The sequence below is a fragment of the Hyla sarda genome, chromosome 4 (genome assembly GCF_029499605.1).
Source record: "Hyla sarda isolate aHylSar1 chromosome 4, aHylSar1.hap1, whole genome shotgun sequence".
In the NCBI taxonomy this organism is placed as follows: Eukaryota; Metazoa; Chordata; class Amphibia; order Anura; family Hylidae; genus Hyla; species Hyla sarda.
Window position 1 is genome coordinate 94,507,224 of NC_079192.1, and position 16,650 is coordinate 94,523,873.

Sequence of the window (16,650 nt, forward strand, 5' to 3'; positions counted from 1 at the left end):
AAAACCTCATTACATATTTAGAAAACCTGGATTTGGAGGAACAGATCTGGGAATGGTAAGTACTGTTGTCATCAGTGTCTCCCGCACTACAAGTCTATACCAAAAGGTTATTGCTGGAGACAATGATTCCCTTAAAATGCTCTATGTAAAGAAAGACTTTACATGGAGCATTAAAGCACAAGCCTCGTCATCCAAGAAGGATGGCCATGTCAAGTACAGAAAACCTCACTAACCCTGGAACACTGTTCCTCTTCTAGCTCTGCCTGTACGATGGATGCCTGATAACCTGTTCTGTTCTCTGCTGCATTATACTTTCTAGCTGACTCTGGCTCCCACCGCCTGCGGTTGGGGCCCATCTTGCTTTCTGCTTTCTGCTGCGGCGTTTTCTGCTCCCACTGTGAAACACAGGAGGCCACGGATATGCTGCTGCTGGAGTTTGAACGCCTGTGCAGATGTAATCGAGCAGGGGTAGCATGGTTGTGGGGAGGCTGGGAAACAGGGTTACCAGGCAACTAAAGAAACCAAAGACATTAAATCATTATACGACATGATTAAATAAGATGTATGGCCTATAAAACAAACCTAGCAATACAAAAGCCGAATTTAGAGGCTGCGTAGGAAAATAAGTTAACGGGCAGGTCTTAGAGCTTGGCTGCTCTACATGAATGAAATCGTATTGGTAGCCTTCTCTATTCTGAATCAATCTATGCTTGTAAATAGGAAAAACAAAAAACCTAAACAAGAAGAAGTGTAAGTTGAAGTGTTACACATACTGCTGGAAAAAAATAAAAAAATTAAATGAATGCAATGCATGTACTTAGGTTAACAGGTGGAAGAAACCCCCCGTGAGCTGAATGCAGAATGTGTAAAATCCCCCCCTACATGCAATCAGTCCCCAGACAAATGTGCTCATTAACCCATCACCACCCAACACCTTATAAACTCCATGTGACACATACAGGTACAGGTGAAGGAGAGATGGATCTGATGGGAACCTTCGGTTCTCTGTCTCTCTCTCTACTTGGCCTTTCTGGTCTGTTGCCTTTAGAGTCTGTTACAATTGCTGTAAGCTGTTTTAACTTTTCATCTTTTACCCACAGCTTATTCTGCATCTCTATCTGTTTGGCTGCCACACGACGTTCCTGTAACAAAAGAAAAATAAGATTAAAAGGAGTGCTGCAGAGTTACAGAAACATGGCCGCCCCCTTCGGAAAGAAAAAAAATAAAAAGCTTCAAAGTTTATGGGTTATTTTTGGTACTGCTGCTCGGCTCCATTTAAAGAAGGAACTAGACTGCAATACCACAAGACAATCTGTAAGCAGGTGTAGTGAACACAGGGAGAAGGAGGTCATGCTGTCTCATCTTAAAGAGCCTCCTTTAAGACATATGCCTTCAAGGTTTTGGATTAGGAAGCAACTGGAGTTTAAGTAAGTGCATTGGGGGGAATTTATCATTGTATATAGAGCTTTTTTTTGTCTATTTTTTTTATGAAAAATTTGCACAAGAGTTTTTTTTTCCCTTTTTTTGTGCAAAATCTGATAGAACTCTTCATAGCCATGTCTACTTTCTACTGTAGAATCGAATTTATTAACTGCACGTTTATTTTTTTTAACGCCAAAAGATGCGCAAGTGCACTTTTCTTGCGCAAATATACACCACCTAGGAGGACCCGTACGAAAGTGTTCTAAAGCATCTGAGAAGTATAACTATTTTGGGACAGTTAGGACTACTACTCCCATCATGGACAGACTCTGCCTATGATGGGAGTTATAGTCCAGAGGCAGAAGTGCAGATCGCACAGGGTCATTTTCCAGAGACCCGCTGCGATCCACATTTTATTAACTGTAAAAGCCGGCGGCACATGCGGCTACACTGCGCTGCACGCCGGCTCCTGTATACTGTATCACATTTCATAATCCCCGCCCGGGAGATGAGAGCTCTGATTGGTGAATAGCTTTTCACCAGAGTTCTTATGAGGTAGAGGGCACGGTAGAGCGAGGGTGCTTTCTATATTTTCACAAAATTTATCAGAGGAGTGCACAACTTTTGTAAATCTTGAGCAGTGTAAAGGGGTAGATCTGTGTCTACAATAGACCCCTAATGATAAATCTCCCCCACTGAACCTAAAGTTTGCAATGTACTACAATACTAGATCTCTCTAGTCCAACAGATTGGTGACCTCAAAATCTATAACACTTACACATTCCTTTTCCCATTTCATGGTATTCTCTGTCACCAAGCCTTGCAGCCGTGCCTCCAGCCGCCTCTTGTCAGACAGCTGACGCTGCAATTTCTGCTGGTTTGACTCGAGGTCTTGTTGTAAATTGCGCTTTTCGTCTTCATAGATGGAGGTAGTCTTCTCCAAAATATCAATCTGTATACACATTTAGAAAGTTTTACAGGCCATCAAATCTCAATGAAGAATATAAATCAAACATTGATTCGATGTGCGCACACTCACTTTGTACTCCAGAGTTTTTATTTTCTTTTCTAGTCGTTCTATTTCACTTTTCTGAGACGCTATAGTCCTCTCCTTCTCAGTCATTCTTCCTTGCGCTATGGTCTCCTTTGCTGCCACTACACCATTAAGGTCTTGAAGCATGGCTCTGAAGGAGGTAGCTAAGGGCAGAACCATGTATAAAAAAAAAAAAAAGTGAGTTTTGCAGATATACATTGTCTTACTGGATAACACTTAAACTCGGCAGAATACAACTAAAAAAAATTTGAATATCTTGTAAAGTTAATTTCTTTCAGTAATGCAACTTAAAAGGTGAAACGAATATACGAGCCGTGATTTGTCATAATTGTGATGATTATGGCTTACAGCTCACGAGAACCCCAAATCACCAATATATATATATATGATATGATTTGGGGAGCCCTGTCATCTGCTGGTGTTGGTCACTGGGCTTTATTAAGTCCAGGGTCAATGCATCCGTCTACCAGGAGATTTTGGAGCACTTCATGCTTCCTTTCCTTTTAAATTGCATTACTGAAATACAATGGACTTTTTCTGATGAATAGAAGTAACATTAATGGATTAGTGGAGGTGGGGAGTCAACAGCCGCTTCATGCAGGGGTCAACACGCCCCGTCCTGGGAAAAAGCAGGAGATCGTGGGGGTGGGGGCAGTTGTATGTCACATGCTCCTCCATAGAACAACACGATGCGGACCAAAAGGACAGGGTAAGTGAGCTGCCCGCTGCTGTCCAAAGGGGGGGCAGGCCCCGCTGCTGTCCAAAGGGGGGGGGGGGGGGGCAGGCCCCGCTGCTATCCAAAGGGGGGGATTTTAAATGGGGGCCCGCTGTCTACAGGGGGGGCTGCTACTAATAACTGCCGGGGGGGCTGCTGCTAATGTCTTCAGGGGGATTCTCCCTACTATTAAAGACAATCTTACAGCAGAGTCACCTGCACTAATTTGAATTTATAGGTAAATAGTGCAGGTGACCCGGTTTCTACCGCTGTTCAGCATGTGATCGGTCTCGCCTCCAATGCAAATTCCCTGTTCTGTCCAATGGAGAAGAGAGAAATCTTGGCTCATACTACAGCAGCCGCCTCCATTGTACACAACAAGGAACCACATATACGGTAACAGTGCCAGAAACCGGATCACCATGCTGTCAGATTCCCTTTAAAATATAAGTACTCGTACTTGGTACGAGTATCGGTACTCGTACGCTGTCTTAAAAAAATGGTATAGGGACATCCCCAGTAATTAACAAAAATAAATAAATCCAGCTTACCAGTCTTGTTGAATTCTTCTGCAATCATTAGGCGAACACGGCGCCGTTTCTCAAGGGCCTCCATGAGCCGTGGAAGAGTTTGATCATCATTAGCATCCAAAAGCTCACAGGATGGAATCGGAGGGAAGCTTTGAATTAGCACCTCTATTACTGCTGGTTCATCAACCTCTATAGAAACATGGAGACAAAATTTTAGAAAAGCACAAAAATAAATAAATCAATAGAACGCAGGAAGTACCCAAGGAGACTGCACTTGCCTCCATTGACTGGACCACCTCTATCCTCCAGTCTACGTGTAAGTTCTTCTTTGAATGCTTGATTCCTATAACGACGTCCAGGAGTGAGGCCACAAATTGGTTTGTCTACAGGTCGAGCAACTTCAACTTCCTGGGTCATTTCAGCAAAGCGCATAACTTGCTGCAAAACACATTATAAGAACCATAGAAGACAATGGCAAATTGGAAGTCTTTCAAAAACAGATAATTCATTCCCCAAAACTCACCAAACTCTCTTCATGGTCATCTGCTTTGGGATTAACACAAACTATCATTCGAACTTTCCCTTCACCATCAAAATAATTCTTGAAGAGATGAGTTAACTTGGAGTCTCGATAGGGGACCATCTAGGAGTAAAAGATTTAATATTAAAGCAGAAGAGGAATTTTTGTAATTTAAGCCTCCTACAATTCTATCAAAATCCACTTTACCTTATTGGTTCCACACATCTGGTTTTCTCGTAGAGCCTCAATACAAGTTCTTAACGTCATAAGGGATTGGTTGATATTTCCTAAAATCAAATAAGAACATCTGAATAAGTATATGGCTTCCTAGAACATAAATGTTGTATAATTCACTGAAAAAGTACAAAAAAATAAATCTATTTTTCTGACATTTACCTGCTTCACGTAGCCTGCTTCCCTCAGCTTTTGTGCGATTTGTTCTCTCACTACCAGCCAGATCTACAAGCGAGAGCTGGCTCACTGTTACTTGCTCCTTTTCCTGGTGGGTAGAGGCAAGGGAACAGAAAATGAAACTAAAATGTATGTATTAGGAAATGTAACTATTACAAATGTCCAATGCACACTTATTGGAAGAATTACTACTAAAATGTTCACAAAATATAACTTTTTCTGGTGCCAGATTTCTGCAAATTAAAGATAACATGCTAATTTTACTGTAAAGTGCACTGCATGAAAACTAAAACCCTGAAAAGGTGCAAAACAGTTTTAGATATCTATATAAAAGTTGTTATAACAAAGTCATCATATGGTTCTGTACATGGACAATTGGAAGAGTTATGTTCTTAGAAGGTGAGAAGATAAAAATAAAATGAAAATTGGCTGCGTCATTAAATTGTTCATAAAATGGAAAATTGAAAAAACAAAAACATTTTATTTGATTACCTGCAAAACATTATCTCCATCGGCATCAAGTGGGGCTTGTGCTAACTTTATTATGAATACACTGTGGGAGCGGCTGGACTCACGGTTTAACTGTGTGTTTGCAATTCTTCTTCTCTTCTGACCTGAAGGAGAATAATTTGTAAACTTCTCACTCATCTTCTTGTAATTCTTCCATTCAAAGCTGTAACCCCTTGCCCAAGCATTACTCAAAGAGCAAGCAATGGTGGCCTGGAAATCTATTGCTTTTCCCTTTTGAAAAAATAATATTTTCATGCACTACACAGTAACAAAGTTCCCACCTCTCCAGAAGACATCAAAAGCCTCTTCAGTGGTTTTAACTTCAACTTCCGTACATCCCGCAACATACATGTTGTGGCACTGGTCTTCACGCAAGATCTTTGACTGTGGTGGTCTACAAAGTAAGGCAATAAATAATCAAGTGTGTGGCACTAGAACCTTGAGTGAATTATATAAATCTAATATGAAAGCATGAGCGGCAGGAGAAGCCACATGCAGGATTATGGGAAATGCTCAGATACAATGATGAAGGGTACAGGGAAATGATGTTGAGGATGGTCTACAAAACTAGGGAATCAGGCAGAGCTGGGCAACAAGGCAAAAGCTATGTAATGGGAACATACATAAACTCTGCATTCTTTCCCGGCGTGTTCCACCTGATGAAGGAATAGCAACACGTTATAATCTTTTTGTTGCATCACTTCAGTCAACTATAGTAGATGTCAAGACATTATATCTCGATGAGGGAAAGAAAAGCTAAATTCACCAAGAATTCCCAACCTCACCACAAAAGCTACAAGCAGTACAGAGAAGAAGAATCAAGAAAAGGTTTTACTTACTTTGGTTTAATAGGATCTATTGGAACTTCCTCTAGAAGATCATAGATGTAGTTATTGTAGATTTCAATATAGGACACGAAGACGCTGTATACGCTGTCTTCATCTATGTCTTCTATTTTGCAGCCGTCTTCAATATTTATCATATCAGCAAATTCAGGCTCCAGTTTCTGCCTGCAGAATATTTGTATAAATATCGGGGACAGATGTATCTGGAGAACAACTCACATACATGTGCTCAACATACCTGCTTAAAGGAGTTTTTGGGGCTACCTGCGGCAGAGCATCTCTCTTCTGACGCTCTAATAAGGCGTCCACCTCATTCTGCACTTCTATGCCATTTTTATCATCGGTCTTAAAAATCTAGAAACAACAGACAGACAAAAAGATTCTCATAACATGGCTTAAAAAGTACATTACATTTATTTAACCTGAGCATGATCCCTACCAAGTGTATGGGAGAATAAACACATACAATTAAAGTAGTGACTTACATATCTCTTAGCCTGGAAACCATTTATGCTGTTGAAGATCATGTGGAGACATCGAGGAAGAAGTCCTCCTTGTCCTGGAGACCCAGTCATTGTGTACGTTTTTCCACTTCCAGTCACCCCATATGTGAAAAGTAGTCCTGAAAATGTATCATTTAGCTTCCAAGCAATGCTTTTTAATCTACTTCATTGAAAATATCATTGCCAAACACACTTACCATTTTTACCACGAACTAGATCTTCTACCAGAGGCTTAGCAACAACATCAAAAAGGTCTTTTTGTGTCACCAGTGTTCCAAAAACTTGTTTAAAGGAATACTGGGTCTGTAATAAGGATATAAGAAGAATCAGTGCATTATTAAAAACTACAGAAAAAAAAATAAATCTATAGTTATAATGTTTTAAAAGTTTGACAATGGGGCAGATAATTGAAAACAGACTTCGATTATAAAAAAATTCTCCAGCACATACAACAAATAGGAGGGTCTTTGATAAAATGGGGATGAGGAGAGGAGCAGAGGGGATAAGAAGCAGTGGAATGGAGGTTGCAGTGAGACCAGTGGTATGTAAATATTTTTTTATTTTTCTATTTTGGAACACCCTGGACAAACATTTCCTTTCATTTTACATGTTTTTTTTAAAAACACAGGAAAAAAAAAAAAAGTGTGTGAAGTAATGATAACCGAGTTTTAAAGGAAGTTCACTAAGAACTATCCCTTTTTCACATACCAACAAAATCACTTTGTGATGGCTGTGGCTGTTCATAAAAGGTGTACAAACGAGTAAACTGTTTTTCAGCAGTCTCCTACGATCACCACAAAGCAGGATTACAGACAACTTCTCCCCTAACTGCACCCATACCTCTCAATATGTCACAATAGAGAGGAGGGGATACAATTGACTTCTATGTTCATGAGGGAGCTGTAAAGCACATCTCTAAATGATGTGCAGAAAGCTGAGGCAATATGCCCACCCATATTTATTAAATATTTTTTGTGAATTACGAAAATAAAAATATCACACTGAGATAATAGACTAGCTTAGGAAGGGGGGGGGGGGGGAACGATTTATGGAGGTTTATGTGTTGAGCTCCCATACGAAATTTCACAATGAAGCAAACCAAACGAAAATAAGCTCCATTCTTACCTCTTTATATTCACCGTTTCTGTTAACTCTACACCCATCTGGGGGGTGCAGCTGGACTGTGGTCTCATTAATCACTTCAATGCAGCATTCCTGGTCTGAGGGACTAAGAGGACGCACCCTGCAGTAAACCTGGGGAAGTGCAACAGTTTTTTGGAATCGTAAGATTATCTCTAAGAGGAGGGTCACACATAGCATATTTAATGCTACTTATATTCTCCTATGAGCAGACACACAGGACTACCCAGGGGCAGCCCAGTGTGGACATGACCAAATGCCCTGGCCCGCCTCCAAATCTTACTGCACACGGCTGCTGCAGAGTAGCCCTGTGTGTTTTCCCGGTTTTCTTTGTGATGGGAGAATGAACAGAAGAAATAGTGCATGCACCATTTCTCCCATTACAATCTTCCGCTACAAAATAACATCAGTTATTAATAACGGGTTAAAACGGATGAAGTAAAAATCACATAGACTATAATGGGATTTTCTAATGGCTGTTTAACGAACGATGTTCAGGGTTTTTATAACGGAACATTGAACAGATCTTTAAAATGGATACATTTTATTGTGTGAAAGCAGTCTTACCTGGGAAAAGGCATTAGGAGCGGAGCCTTTTGCTCAGAGTTAAAGGGGTATTGCGGCCAAAAACATCTTATCCCCTAGGATAAGGGATAAGATGTATGATCGGGGGGGGGGGGGGCTACCGGGATCCCTGCGATCTCCCTGCAGCAGCCCGCATTCTATGCGTAGCTGCATCTGAAGTTTCGCAAACCTCCGGGCTTCCGAGACGGGGACGTGACGCCACCTCCATTCATTTCTATGGGAGGGGGCGTAAAGGCTGCAATGCCCCCTCCCATAGACCTGAATGGTGAGGGCATGGCGTGACGTCACTTCGCCGTCTCGGAAGCCCAGAGGTTTCTGAAACTTCAGGCGCAGCTACGCAAGGAATGCGGGCTGCTGCAGGGAGATTGCGGGGGTCCCTGCGGCAGGCCCCAGCGATCAGACATCTTATACCCTATCCTTTCGATAGGGGATAAGATGTTTTTGGCAGGAATACCCCTTTAACAAGCAGCAGGGAGCGCAAGAAAGCTGCGCTCTGTTCAGGTATTTATGCACCGATCTTTACAAAAAAATTACTATAGTAAACAGTGCTGCAATTTAGCCTGTCATTTAAAGAAAAACAAAAAAAATTTGTAGTTACATTTGTATAAAAACCATGTACACTTACACCAACTGGGTCCTTCTGTCCACTGTTAGAAGGTTTCTTGGGAGGCGCCCTCCGGGGAGGTTTGGTTCTGCTGCATAGAAACATATTTCTGTTATAAGTGCATAATCCATTAAAGTACAGAGCTCAGCAGGGTCCACATCACAGACCCCTCATCTTTTAGTAGGTTTGTCATTTTTCTATTTAATTTTTGTCTAGATACTGGCACTGTAGATGCAAACCAAAAGGACCCTTTACAGACAGACACTCTGATCCCAGGAAAGCTGCAGCACAATCAGAGAATGGTATAACATAAGCTTTTCTTTAATTAATGACATGTTATGAAGGTTGTAAATAGTTGTGGAAAGTCACCAATTAGGCTCTTGGTATAGTAAAACAACTTTTACTTCACAGATATTAAATATTACAGAAATAATCCACAGTACCAGTGCTGGGTTTGGGGGAAGGGGGGGGTTATAGGTGAGTACCTACAGTAATGACCATGCCTTTAAAAAAAAAAAATAAAAAATAAAATGAAGGGTTACATACATAAAATCACAACTTCACAATTATTGCTGATTCTGTAGCATGATGAGCATGACATTAGGGGGCCATGTATAGACGTATCCCTGATTGGACTCCTGTAGTGTGTTCATGTCCACAAAAAATAAAAATAAATTTATATATATGAAGTATATTATGTCAACAAATAGTCCAAGACTGCAAATGGGAAAAATGTGAAAAGTAGGCAGCGTACCAATTTTGGCAGCTGTTATCAATGTAGCAACCAAAGTTGTTCCTCTATTCCTATTTCACAAAGATCTGAAGGTCCATGATAGAGACCATCAATAGAGATGAAGAGACCTAAAGATAGACATACAAGAGAATATCCTACAGTGACTCCAGAAGAATACAATGAAGATAAGATACCAGATAGAGAGGGCAAAACATAATCAGACCCCGGGCCAGAAAGGTGTATCCTGCTATTACAGAGGATGGTACTGCAAGATGTAAGAAAATAATACCCCTCTATAACAGCAGAAGTAGTGTACGGAGTCACCAACCAACTCGTGTACTGACCTGGTATAGCAAAGATGGAAAAGACTCAGGTACAGGTGAAATATCCAGCACACCAATAGGGTGGAGATGGTAAACTGGAGGGAACGAAAACTTCCATTAGTGTGATGCCATTAGGTACAAAGATAATGCCTAAATATAAACAACCCACATGGTGCTAAGCCACATTGTACTGACCTGGTATTCAGAGATGGAGGGATAGTATTCCCCTAGGTGGGTCACATTATGCGTTCCACTATACTGGTAGTGACACGGCTATGCGTTCCACCGGGCTGGAAGTCTAGCAAGGGATGCGCCGCACTAGAACATTTAAGCGTCGGATATACAGCGTTTTGAAAGACATCTCCGGGCACACTTGTGGCCATTGCCCTGCTATCCCTCCATCTCTGTGAATACCAGGTCAGTACAATGTGGCTTAGCACCATGTGGGTTGTTTATATTTAGGTATTATCTTTGTACCTAATGGCATCACACTAATGGAAGTTTTCGTTCCCTCCAGTTTACCATCTCCACCCTATTGGTGTGCTGGATATATCACCTGTAAAAACATTTCATTTGGATTTTTTGGGGTCACATTTATGTCTTCTGCAGGTTTTTAAAGGATTGAAATAAAATAATTTTTTTATGGAAGCTGGAAACCTACTTTTTTCTTGTATGCACTCAACAGGGACCCAGCTCAGCAATCAACCATGCTAACCATTCTATCCTGTGCTTATATCCACTACTGGAAGGGTGAGCTGACTCCATCTTTTCCTTTTTTCTATATATTTCACCTGTACCCGAGTCTTTTCCATCTTTGCTATACCAGGTCAGTACACGAGTTGGTTGGTGACTCCGTACACTACTTCTGCTGTTATAGAGGGGTATTATTTTCTTACATCTTGCAGTATCATCCTCCTGTAATAGCAGGATACACCTCTCTGGCCCGGGGTCTGATTATGTTTTGCCCTCTCTATCTGGTATCTTATCTTCATTGTATTCTTCTGGAGTCACTGTAGGATATTCTCTTGTATGTCTATCTTTAGGTCTCTTCATCTCTATTGATGGTCTCTATCATGGACCTTCAGATCTTTGTGAAATAGGAATAGAGGAACAAGTTTGGTTGACACATTGATAACAGCTGCCAAAATTGGTACGCTGCCTACTTTTCACATTTTTCCATTTGCAGTCTTGGACTATTTGTTGACATCATATATATTTGTCTTTTTTGTGGACATGAACACACTACAGGAGTCCAGTCAGGGATACGTCTACACATGGCCCCCAAATGTCATGCTCATCATGCTACAGAATCAGAAATAATTGTAAAGTTGTGATTTTATGTATGTAACCAGTCCTCTGTTGACCTCTCTCTGCGACCTACCTTGACTAAAACACAGACTTTGACTGAAGTCTATATATACTCTCTTATATATTAGACTGCCTGACACCTACTAACCCAGTATACAAACGCTGCTTTAATATCATCTTTTTATTTTTATATCATCATTAGGATTTGTGTGTGTATATGTATTATAACTTAAGATTACTATCTTTTGTACCCCAGTGTGGTCTCCTCTTACTCCCCGATGAGCCCTTGCAACCAACGGGCGAAACACATTGGCAGGAGGTTCGCCACTGTGCGGTATATATGTCCCCCCCTTTCTTAGGCAGGGTTGTTCCTGTAGGTACTCACCTGTACCCCCTTCCCCCTATGCCAGCACTGGTACCGTGTATTATTATTTCTGTAATATTTAATATCTGTGAAGTAAAAGTCTAGTTTCACTATACCAAGAGCCTAATTGGAGATTTTCCAAACCTATTTACATTGAAATTGCTTCACCAAGGGACATCTTATCGTATCGGTCTCTGGGTACCAGGTATTGTCTACCCAACTGTTGTGTTTCTTATGTTTGAGGGGTACAACCCTCTTCATCAGACTGCCAATTAGAGGAAGAGGGTAGTATCCCTCAAAATGAGCCATTACTGGCCGCTGGAGGTAAGGCTTCTTTCACACTACAAAATTCTCCGTTTTTAAACATCCATATAAAAGTTCCGTCTGAAAAGCAGCGGAAAATGGCAGTAACAAAATCCTACACGTCCGTTAGAAAATCCCATTATAGTCTATGGGGGAGATTTATCAAAACCTGTGCAGAGGAAAAGTTGCCCAGTTGCCCATAGCAACCAATCAGAATCTGATTGGTTGCTATGGGCAACTAGGCAACTTTTCCTCTGCACAGGTTTTGATAAATCTCCCCCTATGTGATTTTCTAATAGCCGTTTGAACCAGTTAGAGATAACGGACGTTATTTTGTGACGGAAGAAAATAGTTCATGAACTATTTTCTTCCGTACTATCTTCCGACACAACATAACGTCCGTTATCAATAACAGACTATAACGGGTTCAAACGGCTATTAGAAAATCCCATAGACTATAATGGGATTTTCTAACGGACGTATAGAATTTTGTTACTGCCGTTTTCAGCTTCTTTTTCAGACGGAACTTCATACGGATGTTTAAATACGGAGAATTTTGTAGTGTGGAAGAAGCCTTAGATTGAGAGAGATAGATAGAGAGATATATATATATCATATGCAATATGCCAAAGTTAAAAAAAAATAAAAAAAAAATAAAAAACAGCTCTACAGAAAATATTTAGCTAGATCTTCTAAACAACCATGAGAAGATAACCAGGGGGGTTCTCTGTGACACATTTCAATTGGATGTTAATAACTATAAGCAGAATATACACTGCTATCCCTTGTTATCTGCTGACATCAGAATTCACCAACCATCTATAGTTACCCATTCCATTAATGTATACATTTTATTGATTACGTTTTATCTTGTATAGAGGACAAAGCTCTATTTACATCACATTAGACTTCCATTAGATGTATACCCTGGACATAGGTCACTGTATAACCATAAAGTAGCATACAGGATCCATTGGCCATAAAGAGGATTTAAAAAATAAATAAATAAATAAATGTATATACCGTATATATAATAAAAAAAATGATAATAGGAATTAGCTATTACTTTTATTTCCATGTAAAGTATAATTTTGGAATCCATAGGGTATAACAATACAGAGAAAGCAAATATTGAGGACCTTCATCCATACACGGCAACATTTCTGCAGTGTCTTTTGTGGTTGTTTTTCTTTGGGGTAGTGGGGTGAGGGTTCACATCATTTTGCAGTCTTGGAGTAGGTTCATACAGCGGAATTTCACTTAAGAATTCTTCCAGAATTTATTGCCTATTAGGCTGGGTTCACACTGGATTTTCTGGGCAGAATTTCTGCCGGAGATCTAGCCAGTGGCACTAGGACCGCGGGGACTACATTGTCGTTCCCATAGATGGCAATGCATTTCTGAGAAGATCTCCCAAAAGATCCACCCAGAAATGCATTGCAGTCTATGGGGGCAGCAATGCAGTCTGCTCGGTCCTAGCACCGCCGGCTCGATCTCCAGCAGAAATTCTGCAGTTTGAACCTAGCCTTACTTTCAATGGGATTCCGCTGCATCAGACAGTGGAATTTCCACTTTCCGCTGAAATATAAGATCAGTCTTATATTTTGCAGAATTCGACGTTTGAATCGCATTGAAGTCAACGGGGCATGAATTTCGGCAGAATTCTCTGTTCCGAGAATAGAAATTCCACAATTCCGTTCAGCAACTTTTGCGGAAAAATCAGCCTTGTGAACATAGCCGCATGCTGGAATAAAGCAACAGACTTTCTGGATTATCAGACTGATGACAATTTAGGGCCCATCTGTGTGAACAGGGAAATCGCAACTGTTCATAAAAAAAAAAAAAAAAAAAAATTACGTTCCAAGAGAGTAGGGAGAGGGGGGATTATTTTTCCTGCACACACCCATGGCCAGCACATTCCTGAGCTATGAGAGTTATCAAAGAAAATACCTAAGCGGCCTTAAAAGTAACACAAAAGAGCAGTGTGTGCTTTCCTGTGTGTAAGTCTCTGCAGAATACTCCACCTACAACCCTCAGCCACGTAACACACAGGAATTATTTGCTTTACACCATGGAGGAAAATACCGCAAGTGTTACTGGGAGAACAGGTTGACTTTTAGTCTTCAGAAAAGAATAAACTTATTCTCATTATTCTTATTCTAAAGGCTTTTATATAGCTAGAAACAAGTGTTCACCCAGGCTAGTGACAATGAACAAGATGGGGTTTAAAGAGTGGACCTCCAGATGTTGCAAACTACAACTCCCAGCATGCCCGGACAGCCGTTGGCTGTCCGGGCATGCTGGGAGTTGTAGTTTTACAACATCTGGAGGTCCACACTTTGGAGACCACTGACCTCCCATGTAATGACTCCTCTGTACAACAGATATACCCTGCTGCATCAAGAAGTGTATTTCCATGTCAAGGCCAAGGGACTTCTAGTCCCTTTAGGACAGCTATAACTATATTCAGCCCTGACACACTTTTTCCTATGATCTAGAGATCTGCTGATTGTTCTGAAAGTCATGGTAAAAACAAAAGTTTCCCTCCAATGACAGCCTGCGGAGAGCAGTAGTCTTAGGGCTAATTCACACTGAGAAAATTCTGGCAGAATCCACAAGGAATCTGGCAAATTTAGAGTTAATTCTACTCCAGGATTCCACCTTGAATCACATTACCGCTGATTTTAATGGGATTTTTTTTTTATAGGACTGTTACGTCAGGCATGGACCAAATTCTGCTAAAAGAACAGACATGTCCATTCTCCCGATGGAATTAGTGGGTAAAATCCCATGAAGACAAGGGGACTCAAATTTCCGAGTCAAATGAGCACCAACTCTGCTTCATTTCACCAGTAAGAGCATTACTTCTATTAAATTCTCCTTGTCATTTTCTCAATATGAACATTAGACTTCAGGGGACATGGCAGATTTGTCGCAGAAATCTGGTACATTGCTAGGTGAAATCTTACTGAGATGTAAAAAAAACAAAAAGGAGACACGCAGTCACAGAAACCTAGAAACTGATGCAAAAAATAAAAAATAAAAAAGTCATAGATGCTATGGGGGTTAAAAAATAAATAAAAATCACAATGTAAACAGCGACTGCACCCCAAAGAAGCGCGCCGACTGCACCCCAAAGAAGCGCGCCGACTGCACCCCAAAGAAGCGCGCCGACTGCACCCCAAAGAAGCGCGCCGACTGCACCCCAAAGAAGCGCGCCGACTGCACCCCAAAGAAGCGCGCCGACTGCACCCCAAAGAAGCGCGCCGACTGCACCCCAAAGAAGCGCGCCGACTGCACCCCAAAGAAGCGCGCCAACTGCACCCCAAAGAAGCGCGCCAACTGCAACCCAAAGAAGCGCGCCAACTGCAACCCAAAGAAGCGCGCCAACTGCAACCCAAAGAAGCGCGCCAACTGCAACCCAAAGAAGCGCGCCAACTGCAACCCAAAGAAGCGCGCCAACTGCAACCCAAAGAAGCGCGCCAACTGCAACCCAAAGGAGCGCGCCAACTGCAACCCAAAGGAGCGCGCCAACTGCAACCCAAAGGAGCGCGCCAACTGCAACCCAAAGGAGCGCGCCAACTGCAACCCAAAGGAGCGCCAAAGAAGCGCGCCAACTACAAGCCAAAGAAGCGCGCCAACTACAAGCCAAAGAAGCGCGCCAACTGCAAGCCAAAGAAGCGCGTAAATCATTAGACACAATGGAAGGATATTTGTAACCAAAGTTGCTTCATTGTTTTAATGCAGAAGAGAACAAAGGAAACAAAGAAACAGCTCTCTGCAAATTACAAATATGCAACAAAGAAAAACAGGAAGATACATTAGGAACAAACATGGGTGTAATTGCAGAAAAAGGAAGCCTCATTGAAAACACACTATTTATAAAACAAGTCAGGATAAATGGCTGGATATTCCATGGACATTGTTCGCCACAGACAATTCTCGGTCATAGGCACCACTCACCCGTATCTTGTAGGTGCCCGACTGCAAGGACCCCACTGTAATATTGGAAGAACGTGGCGCCAAGTGTTCACTTACTGTGCAGCACAAGGAAACTTGAGGCACATGTGGCCCATTTATTAAAGGGGTATTCCAGGCCAAACCTTTTTTTTATATATATATATATCAACTGGCTCCAGAAAGTTAAACAGATTTGTAAGTTACTTCTATTAAAAAATCTTAATCCTTCCAATAGTTATTAGCTTCTGAAGTTTTCTGTCTAACTGCTCAATGATGATGTCACGTCCCGGGAGCTGTGCATGATGGGAGAATATCCCTTGCATGATGGGAGAATATCCCTTGCATGATGGGAGAATATCCCCATAGGAACTGCACAGCTCCCGGGACGTGAGTCATCAGAGAGCAGTTAGACAGAAAACAACAACTCAACTTCAGAAGCTCATAACTATTGGAAGGATTAAGATTTTTTAATAGAAGTAATTTACAAATCTGTTTAACTTTCTGGAGGCAGTTGATATATAAAAAAAAAGTTTTGGCCTGGAATACCCCTTTAAGGAGGAAGGGTACAAGTAAACTTTGCAGCAGATTACGGTAAAGTGTCACTGCGGTTTTTGAGCCCAAGTCAGAAGTGGATCCAGCAGGGAGGAGAGGTATAAGTCCTTCCTTTATATTTCTCAATCCTTTTGAAACCACTCAGTTTGGTCTCAAAAACCGCAGTGGTATTATTCTCAAAACTGTTATGGCAGCCTTAGTGAGGAAGAAGTGATAGTGGATCTCTAGACTATGTCATTACATTATGATCAGTGGGAGAATGACCTCT

The 16,650-nt window shown here is 41.3% G+C and overlaps 1 protein-coding gene across 5 annotated transcripts in view; it reads right to left on the minus strand.

Moving 5' to 3' along the window:
* Nucleotides 1-16,650, minus strand: part of KIF23 (kinesin family member 23) — a 28,646-nt gene that overhangs the window by 9,510 nt on the left and 2,486 nt on the right. For 2 of the 5 annotated variants that reach the window (XM_056571597.1, XM_056571593.1), the window contains exons 2-19: nt 8,861-8,930; nt 7,636-7,764; nt 6,708-6,813; nt 6,493-6,629; nt 6,246-6,361; nt 6,002-6,172; nt 5,786-5,818; nt 5,444-5,556; nt 5,145-5,266; nt 4,638-4,740; nt 4,449-4,528; nt 4,245-4,364; nt 4,000-4,159; nt 3,743-3,910; nt 2,462-2,619; nt 2,201-2,374; nt 960-1,142; nt 234-512 (exon numbers count right to left, since the gene is read on the minus strand). In XM_056571597.1, the coding sequence (XP_056427572.1) occupies nt 234-512; nt 960-1,142; nt 2,201-2,374; nt 2,462-2,619; nt 3,743-3,910; nt 4,000-4,159; nt 4,245-4,364; nt 4,449-4,528; nt 4,638-4,740; nt 5,145-5,266; nt 5,444-5,556; nt 5,786-5,818; nt 6,002-6,172; nt 6,246-6,361; nt 6,493-6,629; nt 6,708-6,813; nt 7,636-7,764; nt 8,861-8,930 (2,422 nt within the window). The remainder of the gene's footprint in view (nt 1-233; nt 513-959; nt 1,143-2,200; nt 2,375-2,461; nt 2,620-3,742; nt 3,911-3,999; nt 4,160-4,244; nt 4,365-4,448; nt 4,529-4,637; nt 4,741-5,144; nt 5,267-5,443; nt 5,557-5,785; nt 5,819-6,001; nt 6,173-6,245; nt 6,362-6,492; nt 6,630-6,707; nt 6,814-7,635; nt 7,765-8,860; nt 8,931-16,650) is intronic. The other 3 variants (XM_056571596.1, XM_056571594.1, XM_056571595.1) reach the window with 3 other exon arrangements.